At 41.7% G+C, this 22618-nt stretch overlaps 1 protein-coding gene across 1 annotated transcript in view; it reads left to right on the forward strand.

Moving 5' to 3' along the window:
- Positions 1 to 1552: 1552 nt before the first annotated feature.
- The window catches only part of SH2D7 (SH2 domain containing 7), a 34655-nt gene continuing 13589 nt past the window's right edge, over positions 1553 to 22618 (forward strand). The window contains exons 1-5 of the mRNA XM_056569303.1: positions 1553 to 1629; positions 1884 to 2043; positions 4776 to 4865; positions 20004 to 20169; positions 21847 to 21993. Coding sequence (XP_056425278.1) covers positions 1931 to 2043; positions 4776 to 4865; positions 20004 to 20169; positions 21847 to 21993 — 516 coding nt within the window. The 5' untranslated portion in view covers positions 1553 to 1629; positions 1884 to 1930. The remainder of the gene's footprint in view (positions 1630 to 1883; positions 2044 to 4775; positions 4866 to 20003; positions 20170 to 21846; positions 21994 to 22618) is intronic.

The following is a 22618-nucleotide window of genomic DNA, read 5'->3' on the forward strand; positions in this document are numbered from 1 at the left end:
GAAAAAAACGAAACGAAAAAAAAACTAAAATTTTTCTTCTGCACATGTCTAGTACCTACATCGATATATGGTGGAGGTTCAATGATGTTTTGTGGTCGTTTTGCTGCCTCTGGCACTGGCTACCTTGAATGTGCGCAAGGCATCATGAAATCTGAGGATTACCGATAGATTTTGGATCGCACTGTACAGCCCAGTGTCAGAAAGCTGGGTTTGCGTTTGGGTTTGCATCCAGCAGGACAATGACCCCAAACATATGTCAAAAAGCACCCAGAAATGGATGGCAACAAAGCGCTGGAGAGTTCTGAAGTGGCCAGCAATGAGTCCAGAACCAAATCCCATTGAACACCTGTGGAGAGATCTTAAAATTGCTGTTGGGAAAAGGCGCCCTTCCAATAAGAGAGACCTGGAGCAGTTTGCAAAGGAAGAGTGGTCCAACATTCCGGCTGAGAGGTGTAAGAACAATCAAATATTAAGTTAAGGGTGCCAATAATTTTGTCCAGCCCATTTTTGGAGTTTGGTGTGACATTATGTCCAATTTGCTTTTTTTTCCTCCCTTTTTTGGTTTAGTTCCAATACACACAAAGGGAATAAACATGTGTATAGCAAAACATGTGTTACTGCAATCCTTTTCTGTGAGAAATACTTCATTTTCTTGAAAAATTTCAGGGCTGCCAACATTTACGGCCATGACTGTATGAACAAAGAGGGAATCTATCAATGTGTGTGCCTAGCGCAGAGTGGCAATAAGTTGCAAGATGCTCCCGTTTTGCACAAAATGTATTCCACACTTGCTGAGTGTGCAGGGCTTGGACTCCGCACATCAAATTTAATGCCTTTACTACTTGCTAATAGGCGTAAATTGGACTTGAAACCTTTGTCATCTCTAAGCTGGAGATATTTATATATATTTCTATGGTCATGTATGTTCTCTTGCCTTTTTAAGTGGGAAATACAAAAAAAAGTAAAGGGTTAAATTGTATAGCTACAAAGTAATAAGATATTGAAACCTGTGGGATAAAAGACTGTACAATGAACAAAAAATACTGTTATAGGGTCTGCAAATAATATAATAGTGCCATGCTTGGCTGAAATAATTGGGCATCTAGATCTGTTGCATGTAGGCAGTACCTTCTAAGAAATGTAAAAGAGGTGTAAGAGGCCCTTTGCCCTTTATATATTAAAACCCAAAATATCCTGGGTAGTGCTGTTAGTGCATCTACCCTTTGGAAGTCTACATTAGGTTGAACGAGAAGAACACCTCTATTTTGCTACTTGTTAACTGACAGATAACGTGTTAATAAATGCAGCATGAGAACAAAGGATCTCAATGATGGGAAGACAAAAGATCATTTCATGTGACGTCCATGATTTGCCTTTATGGCGGCAATAACACATTGAGGTGTTATACTGGTTATTCAGTCTAATCTTCCTATCTCATACAGCTTTTTTTGCTAGTCTCTATAACGTCCTCTGGGCATTAGGGTGTCGTCTATAAATGTAAAATTCCTGTGATTTATAAAATGTATGTTTTTGTTTTCTGTAGACAGCCTATGAAGTTTTGGCACAGTGAACAAAAAACGTTGGCTTATTAAACATCGTAGCTGTCCTGTAGTATCCAGGCTTTTCCAGGTAACATTATGTTACACACGTATGTAAAAAAATATTTGCATCCATGAAAAGCAATATTTGCTAGTAAACTTTCATACAATGAACTGAAGAATGTGTTTTTTTTTATCATTGTTTAATGTTTAACAGCAACCAATGTAATGTGAGCAGAGACTATTTCTTACGCTCTGTTTCTGTAACAGTAGATGCATTGATCACTAGATGGAGAAGTGAAATAGGCAAATTATATGTCCCTGTATTATGTATATAAAAAACAGGTCGCCACATTGGGCATTCTAACATAAAAAGAGGGACCCATCCTGCAATGTCAAAAAATGACAATAAAGGGACATTAGGTAGAGGTCCAGTGAAATTGCCAGTGATGCAGAGTTCAGATGATGGTCTTCCTGACTGGTTTCATGGAATTATGTCACGGAGGTGAGTACATAAGGGTTTCAGGAGACCAAAATCTCCTAATGTCCTTTTTTACTTAGCAAAATGGGTGAAAAAAAAACACATTTTGGGAGATTTATTAAAAGCATGTGTAGAGAAAAAGTGGTGCAGTTATCCATGGCAACCAATCAGATTGCTTCTTTCATTTCAAAAAACGGCGTCTGAAATATGAAAAAAAATGAAAAATAACAAAAAAAGAAAAAACAATCTGATTGGTTACTATCCACAACTGCACCACTCTTTCCCTACAAATGTTTTGATAAATCGCCCGCAATGTAACTAATAAAATGGCGGTAAATGTCTCTATAGGGGGGCATCCAGTAAGCTTATTTAAGTGTTTTAAAATTTTAGCCTTAGCACATATTTTGGCACATCACTTTTTAATAAATAGTAACAAAATAATTGGATATTTTTTGTTAATCTATCCAACCAAATGTAACTTTTTTTTGTTACTAAGGATAATGTATGAATATGTATATATGTGTTTATTTATGGTGACAATTATTACAAGCAAAGCTTGTTAAAGGACATCTGTACTGCATGAATTTTACATATTCCTGTGCCCGGGCTGCAAAAATAAACAAAATAAACTTTAACTCACCTTCCGGCTAGAGCTCCTTACATGACAGTACGCTCAGCCTATCCCTGGCCGAAGCGGGACAGTGATACGCTGACGGCTCTGTGACATTACCATCCCCAGGAAGCAGCAAGAGGACCGCAGCGGAGGACCGTGAGGCCGGTACCGGAGCAACGGGGGGAATGTAGGAAGGTGAGTTAAAGTTTATTTTGTTTCTTTCTGCAGCCCGGGCACAGGAATATGTAAAATTCATGCAGTACAGATGTCCTTCAAGCTCAGCAGCCTTGCAATGGTGAGAGCAATTGAGGTGATAGCAGAGGTGAATCTTTTCTATATGAGCTCCATGTATGAAAGTATAGAGAAGTGGGGAAAAAAATGCTTTTCTCTTCATGGTCTTGACAGCAGAAGTAAAGACAATAACCTATGTTTTCTGGCATACACAAGAGCGTAGATAATTTTTTTCAAACAGGAAGATTAAAGGGACTGTAATGAAAAAAGAGGCAAAAACCCAGTGTACACCCACCCAAAAAAGGTTAGCTTGTATAATAACCTGCTCCCCTACCTATCAGCTTGGGGTAAGCCCTGGATTTTTAAAGGCTGGAAGGATCATTTAAAGGGGTTCTCCGGTGCTTAGACATCTTATCCCCTATCCAAAGGATAGGGATAAGATGCCTGATCGTGGGAGTCCCGCCGCTGGGGACCCCCGGGATCATGCACGCGGCACCCTGTTTGCAATCAGTCCCGGAGGGAACACGCTCTGGGGACTGATTACAAACGGGGTGCCGCGTGCAAGATCCCTGGGGTCCCCAGCAGCGGGACTCCCGAGATCAGGCATCTTATCCCCTATGGATAGGGGATAAGATGTCTAAGCACCGGAGAACCCCTTTAAAGATAACTCTCCCTTATTTACTAAATGTAATTATAAACTGTTGTTGAATGTGACAATTCATATATTAATAAATAAAATACATGTATTGTGTCTGTACACAAGCCATAAACCATATTGTATTTGTATAAAGAAAATAGCATTTTTAAATGTTAAAAGAACTAAAAAGGAATTATTTTATTTAGAAACAGTTGTTAAAATATATTCCATTTGTACTTTACCACTGACCATAGGCAGCCTGGACACCCAAGGCCTGTGGTCTACTCTGGACCAATGCCTCAAACCAACCTAGCAGCCAACAATTCTGCTATGTTACTACAGTCTTTCCTCGATGTGCAGTGACCCTGATTCCTGCATTAAATACAGTAAGAGCAGCATTACAACCAATACAAATGCCAAGAAAGCATGTAGTATCATAGCATGTCCCATAGACAATAATTACAAATAGAATTTCCCTAAGAATCTCTGTAATTATTCATTGTACAGCATAGAATGCAGAGACATTGGCAGAAGTCCTTCCAATGCCTTGAGGTCACTCACTTTATTAAATTGCAGCCATATTGACTGGTGAAAGTCATGTTATGTTAGGTCTCTGTTACGGCAGTACTGTGGCTATCATTGTTTTGGGTGTTTTAATGGAAGCAATGTGGATGTCTCTGTTGGTACGGTAGTATCTTTGGCTGTCTTTGTTACGAATGCATTGTGGCTGTCATTCTGTCATTGTTATAGCAGTTCTCTTTGTTATAAAGTTTGTAAACTTAGATGCTTCATCCCATGAGCAACAATGTGCCAAGATAGTACATGGTTTGGGGTCTGGAACCTGGATCTTTTATGACTTACAATGCCTTTCCTATTCTGGTTAGAAACTGACTAACCAATCATTTTATTTTGTGTTTTTCAACTATTTACTAAAGTGTTGAATCTGCATGTAAAAGCAGAATATGGTAAAATTGTGTGTACAGACCCTATATGACAGTAGACTGGATCGCCAAGGGTCTTTTCTATAAACTGTGGGCATGTGGCTATCATACTTACTAAACCTAATCATTTTGCTGTAGTAAATAAACCAATAAGTCTACTGAACTTTATTTGATATATTTAGTAAAGTAATGTTTATTGAAAATGAATAGTGAGTTTGTAGTGTTGGCAACACAACATTTTATCCTATTCTATTAATGTACATTTTCTTACATGTAATAGTTGAATGTATTATGTAAATTTTTTTCTGAATTAGTATGTTGCATTTCATTTTAGAGATTGTGAAGAACTTCTGAAAAACAAGGATATAGGATACTTCATTATCAGATTAAGCCAGAGAACCTTTGGCTACATTCTGTCATACAAGTAAGGATACTTTTCCACATTACAAATGGTTTGGAGATCCTCCATCACCTATAGTCAATATAATCTTCAAACGATTCTGATTTATTTTTTGATCATTTTGTTTAATATCTTTATTAGTGATATTGCAGAAGGTCTCGATGGTAAGGTATTAGTCTTTTTGCTGATGACACAAAGATTTGTAACAAGATTGTTGTTCCTGGAGGGATACGCGAAATGGAAAATAATTTAGGTAATCTAGAAGAATGGACAGAACTCTGGCAACTAAAATTTATGTAGATAAGTGCAATATAATGCACCTTGTGGATAAAACCTTAGGGCAGAGTATAGAATATGTGATACAGTCCTAACTTCAGTATCTGAGGAAAGGGATTTAGGGGTAATTATTTCAAAATAATTACATGTAGGCAGACAATGTCATAGAGTGGGAAATGCTAGCAGAATGCCTGGGTATATAGAGAGAGGTATTATCAGTAAAAAGAGGGAAGTGCTCATGCCACTGTACAGAGCACTGGTGAGACCTCACTTGGAGTATTTTGCATAGTACTTGAGACCGTATATCCAGTAGGATATAGGTAGATTGGAGAGAGTTAAGAAAAAAGCTACTAAACTACATCATGGATTGCAGGATAAAACTTACCAAAAAAGGTTAAAGGACCTTAACATGTATAGCTTGGAAGAAAGAAGAGACAGAGGGGATATGATAGAGACTTTTAAATACATAAAGGGAATCAACAAGGTAAAGGAGGAGAGCATATTTAAAAGAAGAAAAACTATCACAAGAGGACAAAGTTTCAATTTAGAGGGGCAAAGGTTTATGCAGTAATATGAGGAAGTATTACTTTACTGAGAGAGTAGTGGATGCATGGAATAGCCTTCCTGCAGAGGTGGTAGCTGCAAATACAGTGAAGAAGTTTAAGCATGCATGGGATAAGCATAAGGTAAAAGAGAGGGCCAGAGTCTATTCATAGAATTTTGTACTGGGTAGACTACATGGGCCGAATGGTTCTTATATGCCAACACATTCTATATTTCCTCCAGAGTACCCCATGTCAGCTATACTGGGACCTTGCTGTGCAATACTTCTCAGACTCTTCCTCTGTCAACCTCTGCCCCCAGCCCATCAGAATTTCTCACAGTGGTTGTACTAGGTCCTGCTTGTTCTACACACTCACAGAGGTCCCTGTGGTACTACATGTGGCTATACTGCTGTTTGGTGTAAAACACACTCTTTTTATGGTCTAATTTGCCCTTGAATGAGAAAACACTTGCAGACACTTAAGGACCAGGCTCTATGGGGGCCCACATTGATTCTTTCCAACTTCTTCTCCCACAAGATTGCCGCCAGGAAATTATGTTTCCTGGTTCTTAGCGATATTGACATTACTAACTTTCTGACAGCTCTGTTGTGTTCAGTGGCCATTAGTAACACCAAGCAGACAACAAAAAAATACTGTAGGGCAATAACACAATGGTAGTTATGGGGGGCACAATGAATAAACTTACAACAATAAACTTTAAACAACAACAAAGACGTGGTCTCAAATGGCTGGAGGTGCTCAACCCCAAATGCAGTTGTGCATTTATACTGGGGGAGCAGATCCTACCCTTGTGATCCGTTGCTATGGGCGATCCCCAGCATAAAAATGCATACAATGGAGGATGCCTGCAGTGGACTACAAGTGCCACAATGGCATCCTACACCAGATAAACGGTGTGGATGTGTAACAGTTAGAGTACAATACAGGAAATTAGGTGCACTACTGTGGTAGATGTATACAATGACATTGGCTATCCCTCAACGCTGATGTTAACCCCTTAAGGACACATGACGTACCGGTACGTCATGTGTCCGCTCCCGATCTATAACACGGGGCCACGGCCGGGACCCGTGGCTAATAGCGCGCGGCATTGATCGCGGTGCCGTGCGCTATTAACCCTTTAGACGCGGCGTTCAAAGTTGAACGCCGCGTCTAAAGTGAAAGTGAAAGCATGCCGGTTAGCTCAGGGAGCTGTTTGGGATAGCCGCGGCGAAATCGCGGCATCCTGAACAGCTTACAGGACAGCTGGAGGATCCCTACCTGCCTCCTTGCTGTCCGATCGCCGAATGACTGCTCAGTGCCTGAGATCCAGGCATGAGCAGTCAAGTGGCAGAATCATCGATCACTGGTTTCCTATGAGAAACCAGTGATCAATGTAAAAGATCAGTATGTGCAGTGTTATAGGTCCCTATGGGAGCTATAACACTGCAAAAAAAAGTGGGAAAAAAAGTGAATAAAGATCATGTAACCCCTTCCCTATTAAAAGTTTGAATCACCCCCCTTTTCCCATAAAAAAAAACACAGTGTAAATAAAAATAAACATATATGGTATCGCCGCGTGCGGAAATGTCCGAATTATAAAAATATATTGTTAATTAAACTGCACGGTCAATGGCGTACGCGCAAAAAAATTCCAAAGTCCAATTTAGTGCATTTTGGGTCACTTTTTATATCATGAAAAAATGAATAAAAAGCGATCAATAAGTCCTATCAATGCAAAAATGGTACCGATAAAAACTTCAGATCACGGCGCAAAAAATTAGCCCTCATACACCAGATAGACGGTGTGGATGTGTAACAGTTAGAGTACAATACAGGAATTTAGGTGCACTGTGGTATGTGTAAAAATAAACTTTAAGGAGGAACACACACTTACTGTAAGGGGAGAAATATAATTTTACCTTCCTTACAAAATCATTATACCTGAAGAGGTCTTCCCTCCTTATATAGATAATAACTATAGGCTGCATGACAGTACCAATCTGCTTTATCCTTGGAAAGCATTTCAGTAAACACTCCCAGTTTAACACATTTGGAATTGATGTTTTAGTTTAATGTAATTTATGTGCAATTTTCTTGCTTGTTTTTCTCTTGCATACTTCCTGCTCTGTCAGGATTACTCTAATATAATTCTGTTCTCAGTTGCTAATGGTTTGGAGAATGATATTATCTGTGATATAAGAGACACTCAGGCTGACAGGCCAAACCAACCTAATACAATAATAACCTCTAAACCCTAGAGACTCAGAACATTTCAAATAAGAGAGTACAGGTGACATACCACGGCACAAGCTACTTGCAGCCCCCCCACCCAAAAAAAAATAAAAAATTAGAAAATTGTTGATTCTCTTAAGGATGTTAATCTGCACTTAAGGATATACTGTATACAGTCTGCAATGAAGGAGACCACTGCCAAAGATCAGCTTCTCTGGTTTAACTATTCACAGGTATGTGTTTGATTAACATGAACAGTTTTGTTTTATTCTGTAAACTACTGACAACATTTCTCCCAAATTACAAATAAAAATATTGATATTTATTTTTGTTTTTAGACCTCAAATAATTTAAAGAAAACAAATTCATATTCAGTTTTCAACAATAAAATCCTTATTTGTGGTCGAGGCTACATTGTGACCAGCTGCCTGCAACTAATCACTACAATAAAATAACACTCAATAATGGTAACAACATTAAACCGTAATGATGATACAGTGATAATAATAACAACGATTATAACGATTACCACAATAATGACAACAGTAATGACGATAACCATAATATTGATGGCAGTAATAAGAATGACCGTAATAACAATACCGTAATATTGATAAACGTAATAACAGTAATAATGATACCAGTGTGGTGTCTCAGGGTGCGAAGGTGAGGTGTATAGGGCAGATGTTGTAGCCCAGGGGCAGGTGTTATTAACCCCTAAATGTTCGTAATGCCAGGGAATGGTAACCACAGTAACCACCCGAGCGGTAGTACCGCTATACCAAGGTTAGGCAGGGCAATAATAGTCCAAGACCAGGTTAGAGTTATCGGTAGCTTTACTGAGGTAGACAGATGGAAACAGTCTTTACAGTTAGGCCAGGATCCAAACCATTGGTGGCCAGTAACACAGAAGGACCTCGCAGCTTGCTGAAACTTGTAGTGACTTTGGCAGACTTTAGGACAGCCATGCTGACTATAATAGACTTGACTATACTGTAGACTTGACTTGACTGTAGGCGGTGACAGCAGACATAGAAGACTTGACTTACTGGCATGTGGTTGTAGGTAGGCTTGAGGCCTCCGGATGTGCTGGACACTAGCTCTGAGACGTCTGGTCTTTACTGTGCCTCAGTAGGAGTGATAAGAGAGAGATTGTAATGGCTCCTCCTCTTATAAAGGGGGGATGAGCCAGAAGCCCATAGGTGAAGCTGCAGGTCACCTGGTTAGCTGGTGCTCTCTGGGTAACAAACACATCATGAGAACACATTCTCATGTGACTAACTCAAACCCCTTAACCCCTTAAGGACCCAGCCCAAATATACCTTAAGGACCCGGACATTTTTTGAACATCTGACCACTGTCACTTTAAGCATTAATAACTCTGGGATGCTTTTACCTTTCATTCTGATTCCGAGATAGTTTTTTCGTGACATATTCTACTTTATGTTAGTGGTAAAATTTTGTTGATACTTGCATCATTTCTTGGTGAAAAATTCCAAAATTTGATGAAAAAATTGTCAATTTAGCATTTTTTTTTACTTTGAAGCTATCTGCTTATAAGGAAAATGGATATTCCAAATAAATTATACATTTATTCACATATACATTATGTCTACTTTATGTTTGCATCATAAAGTTGACATGTTTTTACTTTTGGAAGACATCAGAGGGCTTCAAAGTTCAGCAGCAATTTTCAAATTTTTCACAACATTTTCAAAATCGGAATTTTTCAGGGACCAATTCAGTTTTGAAGTGGATTTGAAGGGCCTTCATATTAGAAATACCCCGCAAATGACCCCATTATAAAAACTGCAACCCTCAAAGTATTCAAAATGACATTCAGTAAGTTTGTTAACCCTTTAGGTGTTTCACAGGAATAGCAGCAAAAGCAGCAAAATTCAAAATCTTCATTTTTTACACTCGCATGTTCTTGTAGACCCAGTTTTTGAATTTTTACAAGTGGTAATAGGAGAAAAAGTCCCCAAAATTTGTAACCCAATATCTCTCAAGTAAGGAAATACCTCATATGTGTATGTCAAATGTTCGGCGGGCGCAGTAGAGGGCACAGAAGGGAAGGAGCGACAATGGGATTTTGGAGAGTGAATTTTTCTGAAATGGTTTTTGGGGGGCATGTCACATTTAGAAAGCCCCTATGGTGCCAGAACAGCAGAAAACACCACATGGCATACCATTTTGGAAACTACACCCCTCAAGGCACATAACAAGGGGTCCAGTTAGCCTTAACACCCCACAGGTGTTTGACAACTTTTCGTTAAAATCGAATGTGTAAATGGAAAAAAAAAAATCACACTAAAGTGCAGTTTTCCCCCCAAATTTACCATTTTTACAAAGGGTAATGGGAGAAAATGCCCCCCCCCCCCCAAATTTGTAACCCCATCTCCTATGAGTATGGAAATACCCCATGTTAGGACGTAAAATGCTTTGCGGGTGAACTACAATGCTCAGAAGAGAAGGAGTCACATTTGGCTTTTTGAAAGCAACTTTTGCTGAAATGGTTTTTTGGCGGCATGTCGCATTTAGGAAGCCCCTGTGGTGCCAGAACAGCAAAAGATACCCACATTGCATACTATTTTGGAAAGTACACCCCTCAAGGAACGTAACAAGGGGTCCGCCGAGCCTTAACACCCCACAGGTATTTGACGACTTTTCCTTAAAGTTGGATGTGTAATTGAAGAAAAATATTTTTTTACTAAAATGCAGTTTTCCCCCTAAATTTTACATTTTTACAAGGGGTAATAGGAGAAAATGACCCCCAAAATTTGTAACCCCATTTCTTCTGAGTATGGAAATACCCCATGTTAGGATGTAAAATGCTCTGCTGGCGAACTACAATGCTCAGAAGAAGAGGATTGAGCCATTGAGCTTTTGGAAAGAGAATTAGTTTGGAATGGTAGTCCTGGACCATGTGCGTTTACAAAGCCCCCCGTGGTGCCAGAACAGTGGACCCCCCTACATGTGACCCTATTTTGGAAACTACACCCCTCACAGAATTTAATAAGGGGTGCAGTGAGTATTCACACCCCACAGATCTTTGGAACAGTGGGCTGTGCAAAGGAAAAATTTTATTTTTCATTTTTACGGACCACTGTTCAAAAAATCTGTCAGACACCTGTGGGGCGAAAATTCTCAATGTACCCATTGATACATTATTTGAGGGGTGTAGTTTCCAAAATGGGGTCACATGTGTCGGGGGTCCATTGTTCTGGCACTATGGAGGCTTTGTAAACACGTGGCCTTCAATTCCGGACAAATTTTCTCTACAAAATACCAATGGCGCTCCTTCTATTCTGAGCATTGTAGTTCGCCTGCAGAGCACTTTAAATTCACATATGGGGTATGTTCTTACTCAGAAGAGATGGGGTTACAAATTTGGGGGGGCTTTTTTCCTATTTTCCCTTGTGAAAATGAAAAATTTAGGGTAACACCAGCATTTTAGTGAAAAAATGATTTTTTTTTAATTTTCCCATCCAACTTTAATGAAAATTCGTCAAACACCTGTGGGGTGTTCAGGCTCACTATACCCCTTGTCACGTTCCATGAGGGGTGTAGTTTCCAAAATGGGGTCACATGTGGGTATTTATTTATTTTGCGTTTGTCAGAACCGCTGTAAAATCAGCCACCCCTGTGCAAATCACCAATTTAGGCCTCAAATGTACATAGTGCGCTCTCACTCCAGAGCCTTGTTGTGCGCCCGCAGAGCATTTTACGCCCACATCTGGGGTATTTCCGTACTCAGGAGAAATTGCGTTACAAATTTTGGGGGTCTTTTTTTTCTTTTACCGCTTGTGGAAATAAAAAGTATGGGGCAACACCAGCATGTTAGTGTAAAATGTTTTCTTTTTTTACACTAACAGGCTGGTGTAGCCCCCAACTTTTCCTTTTCACAAGCGGTAAAAGGAAAAAAGACCCCCAAAATTTGTAGTGCAATTTCTCCCAAGTACGGCGATACCCCATATGTGGCCCTAAACTGTTTCTTTGAAATACGATAGGGCTCCGAAGTGAGAGAGCGCCATGCGCATTTGAGGACTAAATTAGGGATTGCATAGGGGTGGGCATAGGGGTATTCTACACCAGTGATTCCCAAACAGGGTGCCTCCAGCTGTTGCTTAACTCCCAGCATGCCTGGACAGTCAGTGGCTGTCCAGAAATGCTGGGAGTTGCTGTTTTGCCACAGCTGGAGGCTCCGTTTTGGAAACCCTGCCGTACAAGACGTTTTTAATTTTTATTGGGGGGACAGTGTAAGGGGGTGTATATGTAGTGTTTTACCCTTTATTATGTGTTAGTGTAGTGTTTTTAGGGTACATTCGCACTGGCGTGTTACGGTGAATTTCCCGCTAGGAGTTTGCGCTGCGGCGAAAAATTTGCCGCAGCCCAAACATGAAGCAGGAAATTTACTGTAAACCTGTCCGTGTGAATGTACCCTGTACATTCACATGGGGGGGGGGGGGGGGCAAACCTCCAGCAGTTTGAAAACTACAACTCCCAGCATGTACTGACAGACCGTGCATGCTGGGAGTTGTACTTTTGCAACAGCTGGAGGCACACTGGTTGGAAAACCTTCAGTTAGGTTCTGTTACCTAACTAAGTATTTTCCAACCAGTGTGCCTCCAGCTGTTGCAAAACTACAACTCCCAGCATGTATTAATCACCGAAGGGCTTGCTGGGAGATGTAGTTATACAACAGCTGGAGGTACCCAACTACAACTCCCAGCATGCCGAGACAGCTGTTTGCTGTCTGGGCATGCTGGAATTTGCAGTTTTGCAACATCTGGAAAGCTACAGTTTTTAGACCAGTGCACAGTGATATCCAAACTGTGGACCTCCAGATGTTGCAAAACTACAACTCCCAGCATGCCCAGACAACAAACAGCTATGTGGGCATGCTAGGAGTTGTAGTTTTGCAAGATCTGGAGGGATATAGTTTAGAGACCACTGTATAGTGGTCTCAAACTGCAGCCCTCCAGCTGTTGCAAAACTACATATTCCAGCATGCCCAAACAGCTGTCTGGGCATGCTGGGAGTTGTAGTTTTGCAACATCTGGAGGGCTACAGTTTAGAGACCACAGTCTCAGACTGTTACCCTCCAGATCAACTTACCGGCTTCCGTAGGATCCCCGTCGCCGCAGCCTCCGGATCGGTAAGTGGACGTCGGCGCCCGGTCCCCTTCGGTTCAGTAAATTTACTGACACCCACGATCCCCCTGTAGACATAGGAGTGAGGTGGCAGGGGTGCCACCCCTCCTATCCCTGCTATTGGTCTGCTATTGATCGTCAGAGGCGACGACCAATAGCAGACCGGGGGCGGGGGGGTAACTTTTGTTTTGCCCGTCCTGCCCACCCACAATAGGCGGGGCAGAACAGGGAAAACGAAAGTTAACCCCCCCGCCCCCGGTCTGCTATTGGTCGTCGCCTCTGACGATCAATAGCAGACCAATAGCAGGGATAGGAGGGGTGGCACCCCTGCCACCTCACTCCTATGTCTACAGGGGGATCGTGGGTGTCTTAGACAACCGCGATCCCCCTTATATTCCGGGTCACCGGGTCCCCATAGACCCGTATGACCCGGAATCGGCGCAAATTGCAAGTGTGAATTCACTTGCGATTTGCAGCGATCGCCGACGGGGGGTGGGGGGGGGGTTGTATCTGATAACCCCCCTGGGCATTTATGCGGGGTGCCTGCTGATTGATATCAGCAGTCACCCCGGCCCGGTCCCCGCCCGGCGCGCGTCGGGGACCGAAATTCCCACGGGCTTATGGATACGCCCTGGGTCCTTAAGTACCAGGACGTCAAGGCATATCCATACGCCCTAGGTCCTTAAGTGGTTAAGGACCCGGGGGTTTTCCGTTTTTGCATTTTCATTTTTTCCTCCTTACCTTTGAAAAATCATAACTCTTTCAATTCACCCAAAAATCTACGGCGAAACGGCAGAAAAAAATCATTGTGAGACAAAATAGAAAAAAAAGCGCCATTTTGTAAATTTTGGGGGCTACCGTTTCTACACAGTAAATTTTTCGGTAAAAATTACACCTTTTCTTTATTCTGTAGGTCCATATGATTAAAATGATACCCTACTTATATAGATTTGATTTTGTCGTACTTCTGGAAAAAATCATAACTACATGCAGGAAAATGTATACGTTTAAAATTGTCATCTTCTGACCCCTATAACTTTTTTTATTTTTCTGTGTATGGGGCGGTATGAGGGCTCATTTTTTGCGCCATGATCTGTGAGTGGCCCCAAGTGTGGACGAAACACACAGCAAGAGGTTGCAAACGCTGTGTGTGAACAGTGAGTAGAAGGTTGCAAGAGGCATAAGTTTAACTGGCTGGGAAAAGCCCACCAGTTGGTAGTCAGGGCATGCTGGATTGTTTAGTTAGTGACTAGAAGGTCTAGGCTTTTATTTGTTCCTGGCATATGTTTTTATTTATCCTGCAACCTGTCTATAAAACTGGCGAGGGTTGGGACTTGCATAAAGTACTGTTGTTTGCCTGCTGATTGAAGTGGAAACGTGTCCTGTGGTGGTGTCAAGGACGATCCCAGAGCCATCCCCATGGAGAAATCTTTACAATTGGTGGAGGATGCAGGCAGCACGTTGCTAAGAGCAACCATCGGTCGAGTTGCAATGAAGTTTTGCCAGGAGCAACCAACCGTGCATGTTACAAGTGGGACAAGCCCAGCAGGGGAGTACAAGAGCAGGACTGAGCCTGTGGTGAAAGCGTTGCTAGGGTCAACGGATCGCATCAAGCGAGTGAGCGCTCTCTCAGGTGAGGAGACAGGTGGATGGGCCACCTGCACAGCGCAACAGCAGTAAGCCATGTTGTTTGTTTTGCAAAGATGGGTTGATGTTGAAATGCCATTGCTAGGAGCAACCGATATGGCCAGAAACCGGTTGTCACCAAGAAGGATGTTATGGTGAGCACCTTGATGAAACTGGCTGCAGCTACGCAAGAGGATGACTTCACACCTGATGATCCTTGGGTCAGGACGCCAGAAAAGATGGATGTGAGGATCCGTGAGTTGATGGTGGGTGGTATCCCGTTGTGCGTGGAACTGGATTATCGACAGGCTGTATCCAGAGTCATGCCGGACATAATACAGTTTGTGAAGATTCGAACAGAATCTGGTAAGACTGTTCTAATTGACTTTAAAACATGTTATGGGACAATAAGCCATAAGCTGGAGGTGTGTGCAGAGATTAATGTGGAGATTATACTGGGTAGAGACTTCCCATATTTTTGGCAGTTGTTAAATGAGGAGAGTGTGCCAGAGAAACTGCACACAAAGGTTCCTGAGCTAATGATAGGTGGTGTGTCACTACTTGACTGTGTGAACTGTCCTGTAAATTTTGAACCAATGCAATGTGATGTTTTTTGTGAAAAACCCATGCCTAAGTTTACAGAAGTAACGTGTACTGCTGCCAACTCTGACAGGACAGAGGAAAACCTGTGTGAGCTGGTAGTAGGTAGTAAAAAGATGATTGCTTTTCTAGAGCATAGAGGTATATTAAGTCTGGTGAAGCCAGACCCTTTCATAGTGTCTATTCAGGCAGTTATTTGGGTTGTAAAACTGTTGATGTCTGTTTTTCTACTCCCTCCTTGGAGTTTGATGTAGTACTTGGGACGGATTTTCCATTTTTTTCAGCAGTTATGGGAAGACTGTCAGGTAACTGGAGCGGGTACACCTGATAGGCCGACAACACTTAACTTGCACCACACACTAGTTGAGAGTTACTTAGCAGAGGCAGAGGATGAGGAGTGTCAGCAGTCACTAGATATATGTCAGATTGGGGTCTGCCAGACTTCTAGGGGAGCCGAAGAACAGACCGTGAGTCAAGTCCAGGAGGATCCAGAGACTCAAGTGACAAGTGTGCCTCTGTCTCAAACAGAATCTTCAGTAAAGCCAGAAACGGATCAGGTACAGGAACATGGGTTCCATCCGCCAGCTGAAGATGAGCCCAAGGTGGGGCTAGAATTGCATGGTCATCTGGAAGAGGTGACAGGAAACGAAGCTACAGAGATGTCTGGGGATAATGCAGAAGTACTGAAGAGAGTACATGTGGAGCTGGGTGCTGCGCTTACTGTCATAGACTGAGTCCTGAGTGAAGGAGATGTGATGTCTAGACCAGAGATGGATCGTGGCCAGGAAGGTCAAACCACTGGACCAGATGTTGTTGCAGACCCAGGAGCTCTTGACGTTTCTGCGAGTGAGCGGAGAGACAGTGGTGAAGTGAAAGAGAAGTCTGCCAGAGATCAGAGAAACAATCCAGAGAGACTGTCCAGGGACTTCCCTGAGGCCCAAGGGGCCAAGATCCTTGCAAAGGGGAAGACAACCCCTAAAGGAGAAGGGTTGGAACAAGTTGGCTTGAAAGAGCAGGAAGCAAAGCTTCAGCTGCAGAAAAATGAGTTTGCGGCTCTGCAGGATGAACTGTACCGCTTCCAGGATCTTGTAACCAGCAAGGAGAGAGAATTGGAGAGTCTGACCAAGTAGGTCAGGAGGAAGAAGTGAATGTCCTGTGTGAGGCATATTTGGCTCTACAAAGTGATCACAAGGCTAGGTTGGTAGCCATGGAAGAGCTGGAGAAGGAGAAAGTAAAACGGCTCATAAGTTACAGAGCCGGGAGGCACAGAACGAAACGAATCTTAAGTCTCACGCAGCTACCTTGGATTCACTTGGAACGCAGCTCACTGAACAAGAGGCTCAGCTAAAAGTCTATGAGCAGAAAGTGTCCAAGATGGCGCAGCTGAATAAAGGCAATGAGCAGATGACAGAACAACTGCTGTCCCTGGAGTATACTGTCAAATACTTGCCAGAATTGCTGGAAAGTGAGAAGGTGAACTCTGCTAAGCTCTAGAGTGAGCAGCAGAAACATTTAAAGCTACTGGAGACTGAGATGCTTTCTCTAAAAGTGGCGAAGTCTGAGTAATGGACTCAAGAAACGGTAGAGTCTGAAGACCATGAGAGGAAGCCATATGAAAAGTCCTCTGATATGTGACACTGTGGCAATGGAAGGGTGTATTTCCCTAGCTAACCCTAGAGAAACCTCCACCTGTGGCCTAATTAATGAGGTAGCAGAAAGGGGAAGTGTGTTTAAAGGAAGTCAGACAGAATAATTGGGGCTCTCCCCAGAAGACAGCAAGGTGGCTTTGGGGGTAGGCAGGGGTCCTGGTGAGGAACACACAGCCCAAACTGTGAGTGGCCCCAAGTCTGGACGAGACACACAGCAAGAGGTTGCAAACGCTGTGTGTGAATAGTGAGTAGAAGGTTGCAGGAGGCATAAGTTTAACTGGCCAGGAAAAGCCCACCAGTTGGTAGTCAGGGCATGTTGGATTGTTCAGTTAGTGACTAGACGGTCTAGGGTTTTGTTTGTTCCTGTCTTATGTTTTTATTTATCCTGCAACCTGTCTAATAAAGCTGGCGAGTGGCCGGACTTGCGTAAAGTACTGTTGTTTGCCTGCTGATTGAAGTGGAAACGTGTCCTGTGGCGGTGTAAAGGACAATCCCAGAGCTATCCCCAGGGAGAAATCCTTACAGAGCTTTTTTCAAGCTTGAAAATGGTGGTGTGAGGCCACAGAAAAGTTGCCTGTATTTATATTGCCTGTATTTATATTGGAATAAATTCTTTTGCACATTTACTTGGAGTGCTGCGGTCGCCATCTTTGTTTGTATTACCTTTTGGACCCAGGACCGGGGTCCCAGAGACTGACTGCACCCACGCACATTTGGCTTGGGAGTGCTGCTCTTCAACTTGAATATATATATATATATTTTTTATTTTTTTTAACAATACTCCTACTGAAGCCAGGGACACTGCCGCCAGTGAAATTTCTACCTGTGCGCAGTGACTACGGCAGCTACCCATGTGACCCGGAGCCGTCATGATCACACCAACCATGCGCTTACCGGCTCCAGCGAGCCTGCAGGCATGATAGGACAACCCATGTGAGACAGAGCTAAAATATCAGAGGGTCTGACCTTTGCCACCATAGGTGATGCGCAGCCCAGCATCCGGCCCTGAGGCAGCCGACTGGGCTGCGCCAGAAGCCGGGACCACGTCACCCAGACTAAGCTTGACTGATAACGGGGTATTAAAAGCCAAACAGCCACCGGTGTGCAGAACTGCATGAAATTCAAATGCCGCCGCAGGACTCCGGCGCCATCTGAAAGCCTGTGCGCCCGGCAGGCAGAGATTTGCTGGCCACAATACTGCAGCACCCTGCTGCATACCTGAATGCCAGAGACCGGCACTTACCCCTTGGACGCCCCTAGCCCCACGTGTAGACACCTCACTTCCGCAAACGTCACGTCGCCAAACGCCTTACACACCCTGATCTGTATGCAGGAGGGCATTATGTACTCTCACACCCCTCCCACAAACTCAGCCTTAACAGGCTTACACGTTGTATTTTAGGAAGAGTTCAGAAATCAATATTTGGTGGAATGACCCTGATTTTTAACTGGTGTGCTCTTCACCAGTCTGTAACATTGCTGTTTGGTGGCTTGATACCACTCCTGGCATAAAAAATTCAAGTAGCTCAGCTTTGTTTGATGGCCTGCGACCATCATTGTTCCTCTTGCTCAAATTCCAGAAGTTTTCTATAGGATTCAGGTCTGGAGATTGGGCCAGCCATGACAGGTACATTATCTGGTGGCCATCCATCTACACATGATTTACTTAACATAGAGCATTGTCCTGCTGGAAAGCAATTCTGAAAGATGTGGAACACTGTCAGAGCATAGGAGAGCAGGTGATCCTCCATCCTTGCTGAAGCATCCCTAGATCACTACTGATCCTCCACCAAATTTCACAGGGGCTGAAGTGGCCTACAAGCCACAGTGTCTTGGTGTGGCTTGGTGATAATCTGGGGATGCTTCAGCAAGGCTGGAATCGGGTATGTTTGTCTTTGTAAAGGACTAATGAATCAAGATAAGTACAAGGTTACCTTAGAAGATCAACTGCTTATTTCTGCTCTGGCAATGTTTCCGAACATTGGCTCTATCAGTAGCTTATTTGTGGCAGCCACAGGGTTTAGAAAAGGCTTCAGGCTGCCCTGAAAGCAGTCGGTGCCAGGGTTACCAGTCATTCCACTATACCATCAATGATGCATCTTAAAAATGTTTAGATGCTGTTATCGCTATTGATTATGGCATCCTCACAATAGGCTGACATTCTCTGTTCTGTAGGGACCACTTCTCAGTAGTCATCTTATTAACTTTACATACAGGATTACAATAGAAGGTAGTACCTTTATTATGCTAGGTTTTCCACACAGGTTTTTTTTTCTGTTGTTTTTGTTGGAAAACTGCCACTGCAGTTTTTGAACCAAAGCCAGAAGTGTATTTATAAGAAATGGGGAATATGAAGAAATGACTTATACTCCTCCATGCTGACTTTGGCTCAAAATCTCAAAATGGCAGTTTAAAAAAATAAATAAAAAAATGCCAGAAAAAAACCTGTGTGGAGCATACCGTGAAATTATGTAAACAGCTCTAGCACAATAGCTGCCCCCATAATCATTTATAGAAAAGAGAATAAAGAAATTTACAATTAGAAAATAAAAATATCAGAACTAAAAATACCGGTAAGTGCCATTGTTGGTTTTACTTCTGCTACTGTAGCTGTGTGGCCCGAGGAAGATAAGTTTGGTATTGAAATGTATAGCCATTAAAAATGTATTAGGTTGCTATGAGAGTTACTTGGAAGTCTTGCAAGTCTAAACTAGCAGCAACCATTTCCACACCATTGGTTTGATGCCTGTAAAAAATGAAGCCATGATGCCAAGTGAGCACAGAACCTTATTTTTCTTCTCTTCTTTCAAACTTGTTTGTGGTGAACATATTTGATATATTTTCAAGATTTTTTTGGCATGTGTTTTTTTTTGCATAAAAGTAACGTAGTGTAGATCCGCTTTTAGCATCTTCTCACACAAAGGCATCTAAGTGTATCCCCATTGCCCCGTAGAAATTGACTAATGGATGCTACATTAGATAATGGCAAAATGGGAGAATTATTTATGCCTGTGAGGGCAATGTCTTGGAATCTGGATCCAAAAATAAAATCCATTGTATTTTCTTTTATTCTTGCAGAGGGAAAGACAGATGTCGACATTTTATTATAAACCAGTTGTCAAGTGGAGAATTGGTAGTTTCAGGGGATTCTCATTCCCATGCCAGTTTGCCTGCTCTGATTTCCTATTACCAAAATACACCTATTGAGCCCTATGGAGAGAAGCTGTCACTGTCTTATATTCAGGTATGCAATGACTTACAGAAGAACTATTAAAAATAGCAAAAAAACCTTTCCACACTAACTGCACATTATATATGAATTTTTTTTTAGAAAGTGTTGAAATTACATCATATGGCCCTTTTTTCCGAAAACACTTGTCAATTTTGTCTTTGGATGGTTCCATCCAATGGAATTAAAATTAATTGTAATTACAGAATGTACCAAGTTATTGTGATGCATATAAATGAAAGGTATATTTTGCACAAATATGACAAATACAGTATCATACCCAGGTTTGTAGTCCTAAAAAAGTTCCAGGGTTTCCTGATCGGAGGCAGTGTAGGTTGCAAGTGAAGCTAACAGCAAAAGTGAAGCTAGCAGTATAAGTGGCGGTTTCCCATTAGCACCATATTTGAAAGTGTGGTCATTCAAATAATGGTGTGGTTATGCATGTGGGGTCTATGGTAAGGCATTGTGGGATACCACTATACAATGACTATAAAGTAGTAACATACCATACTGTGCTCTCAATGGAGAGCGGAGGGGTAAGGTACTGTGAGACAGCTGATGTGGCAGCTTGGCTCATCCTAATAAAAGGGTTGGGAAATTGAAATCCAACATGGCTGACCCACTGATGTTGTTGGGGGAGAGAAATGAGGCCCTCTCACCCATTAAAGAGTGGCCATTATACTAGTAAAGCATAATTGCAGCGGTCTGTTTAAAAGTTTAATTTCACATTAGGAAAATCCGAGGTGCAATGGAAATTTTTTTCGAACAACCTTGTTAAAACTTGGCTGCTCTACTATTGCCCTGAATTTATAGCTCTATTATTATTACAGTAGCAGCATCCACTGGCAATGCAAACTATGCTGCTGGGACCATTACTGATCATAAGAGCTATGAGGCAATGATGCTTGATGGAGCACCAAGGTTTTTGGCGTAAACTGTGTCTTAAAATGTGCAACTTTCTCCTGCAGTTCTAAAAGGTGTCACGAATGTGGACATGCACCAACAAGAGTATGTGCACCACCAAAACAATATACTGAAAGTTTGGGTGCGACAACCTTGTAAGCACATTTTTAGTTAAGATTATGAAAGTGAACATGGGCATCACTAGGTGGATGTGGGCTCCAAGGGTTAGACTTATTTATATATCTACATCTGCTCACTTCAGGCCTAGTTTTCATCTTCTGATTTTACTGAAAATGTGTAAAGTCAAAGGTCATAGTCTGAGCTCAAGTAGCAAAGAGGCCATATAGAGCTGCAGGATGCACCCTTCCTTCCACATTGCACAGATGAAGTTGGTTCTGTGTCCCTCTGCTTGCAGAAGTACCATGACACCTCAGTCATTGAGATCGTTGGGGTCTCAGCAGTTGGACCCAAAACAATCAACATTAATAGCATATTAAGATCACTATTCCTGCAAACCCCCTAAATGAGTTCTTCAGTGAAAATGCTTTCCTGGAGAATAAGGGTTACATATATTTTTTTTAAATAACATTATTAGTTGTTTTTTTTTCAGCAATCTTAAGAGGCTTTTTTTTTTTTACTTCAAAACACCTTCATTAATTATATTTCTATTTCTCAGCACCTTGTAGTTAAGAATTTTATATTCAATCATAACCTTACTTATTATCTTTTTTTTTTAGCTCTTTTACTAATCATAATGATTATAAACATAATAAATAATTTGTTTTACAGTTTTCTGAAAATGACAAGTATGACAAAATTCAGAGACCAAATTCGAAGATAGAAAAATCAGTTTCTCAAAATAAAACAGGAATTCCTAAAATCAAAGGTGGCAATAACCCAATTGGACAAAATAAGCAAACCATGACCAATGCCCAGGTACATTTCATATTTACCAAGGTAGCATCATATGAGCAGCATGAGCTCCTGGCAGGTTCCTTGTTACTGGCAACTATGTTTTACTCTGAAACACTGTGGTACAACACTGATATACTAATAGATTTGTTTATAATTTCATCTATTACTCTAATCTGATTGCTAATCAGATCGTATTGACCAGACTGCTTTCACCCTTACAATCCACACTTACAGTAATTATCCCATGAAACTTATTTAGAGATTATCATTAAATCCCAATTTTAGGAGGCCTTGAGGACTGATACCCTTTGGGTACATCTGTTATAATCAGTTTCCACTAGAAAAAGCACATTACAAACACATTAAAACTGCAACCTCTGCATAAGTAAGCAATAAAAATACAAAATAAAAACCCATATCATATAAGGAACCTTTTCAAGATTATTAAGTTCAACCATTTTAAGACATTTTGAATGTTGTTTTAAACAATTGCTGTATACATAGTACAGATGGAATGGGATAATATTTTCATATATATGGTGGAGGGGCATAAATAATGTGCAAAGCAGTAGTTATATTACACCTGATGAAGTCAGGACACACCGGCCAAAACCAGTTGGACACAGTGACTGTGATAATTGATATT

This window comes from Hyla sarda, chromosome 4 (assembly GCF_029499605.1).
Source record: "Hyla sarda isolate aHylSar1 chromosome 4, aHylSar1.hap1, whole genome shotgun sequence".
In the NCBI taxonomy this organism is placed as follows: Eukaryota; Metazoa; Chordata; class Amphibia; order Anura; family Hylidae; genus Hyla; species Hyla sarda.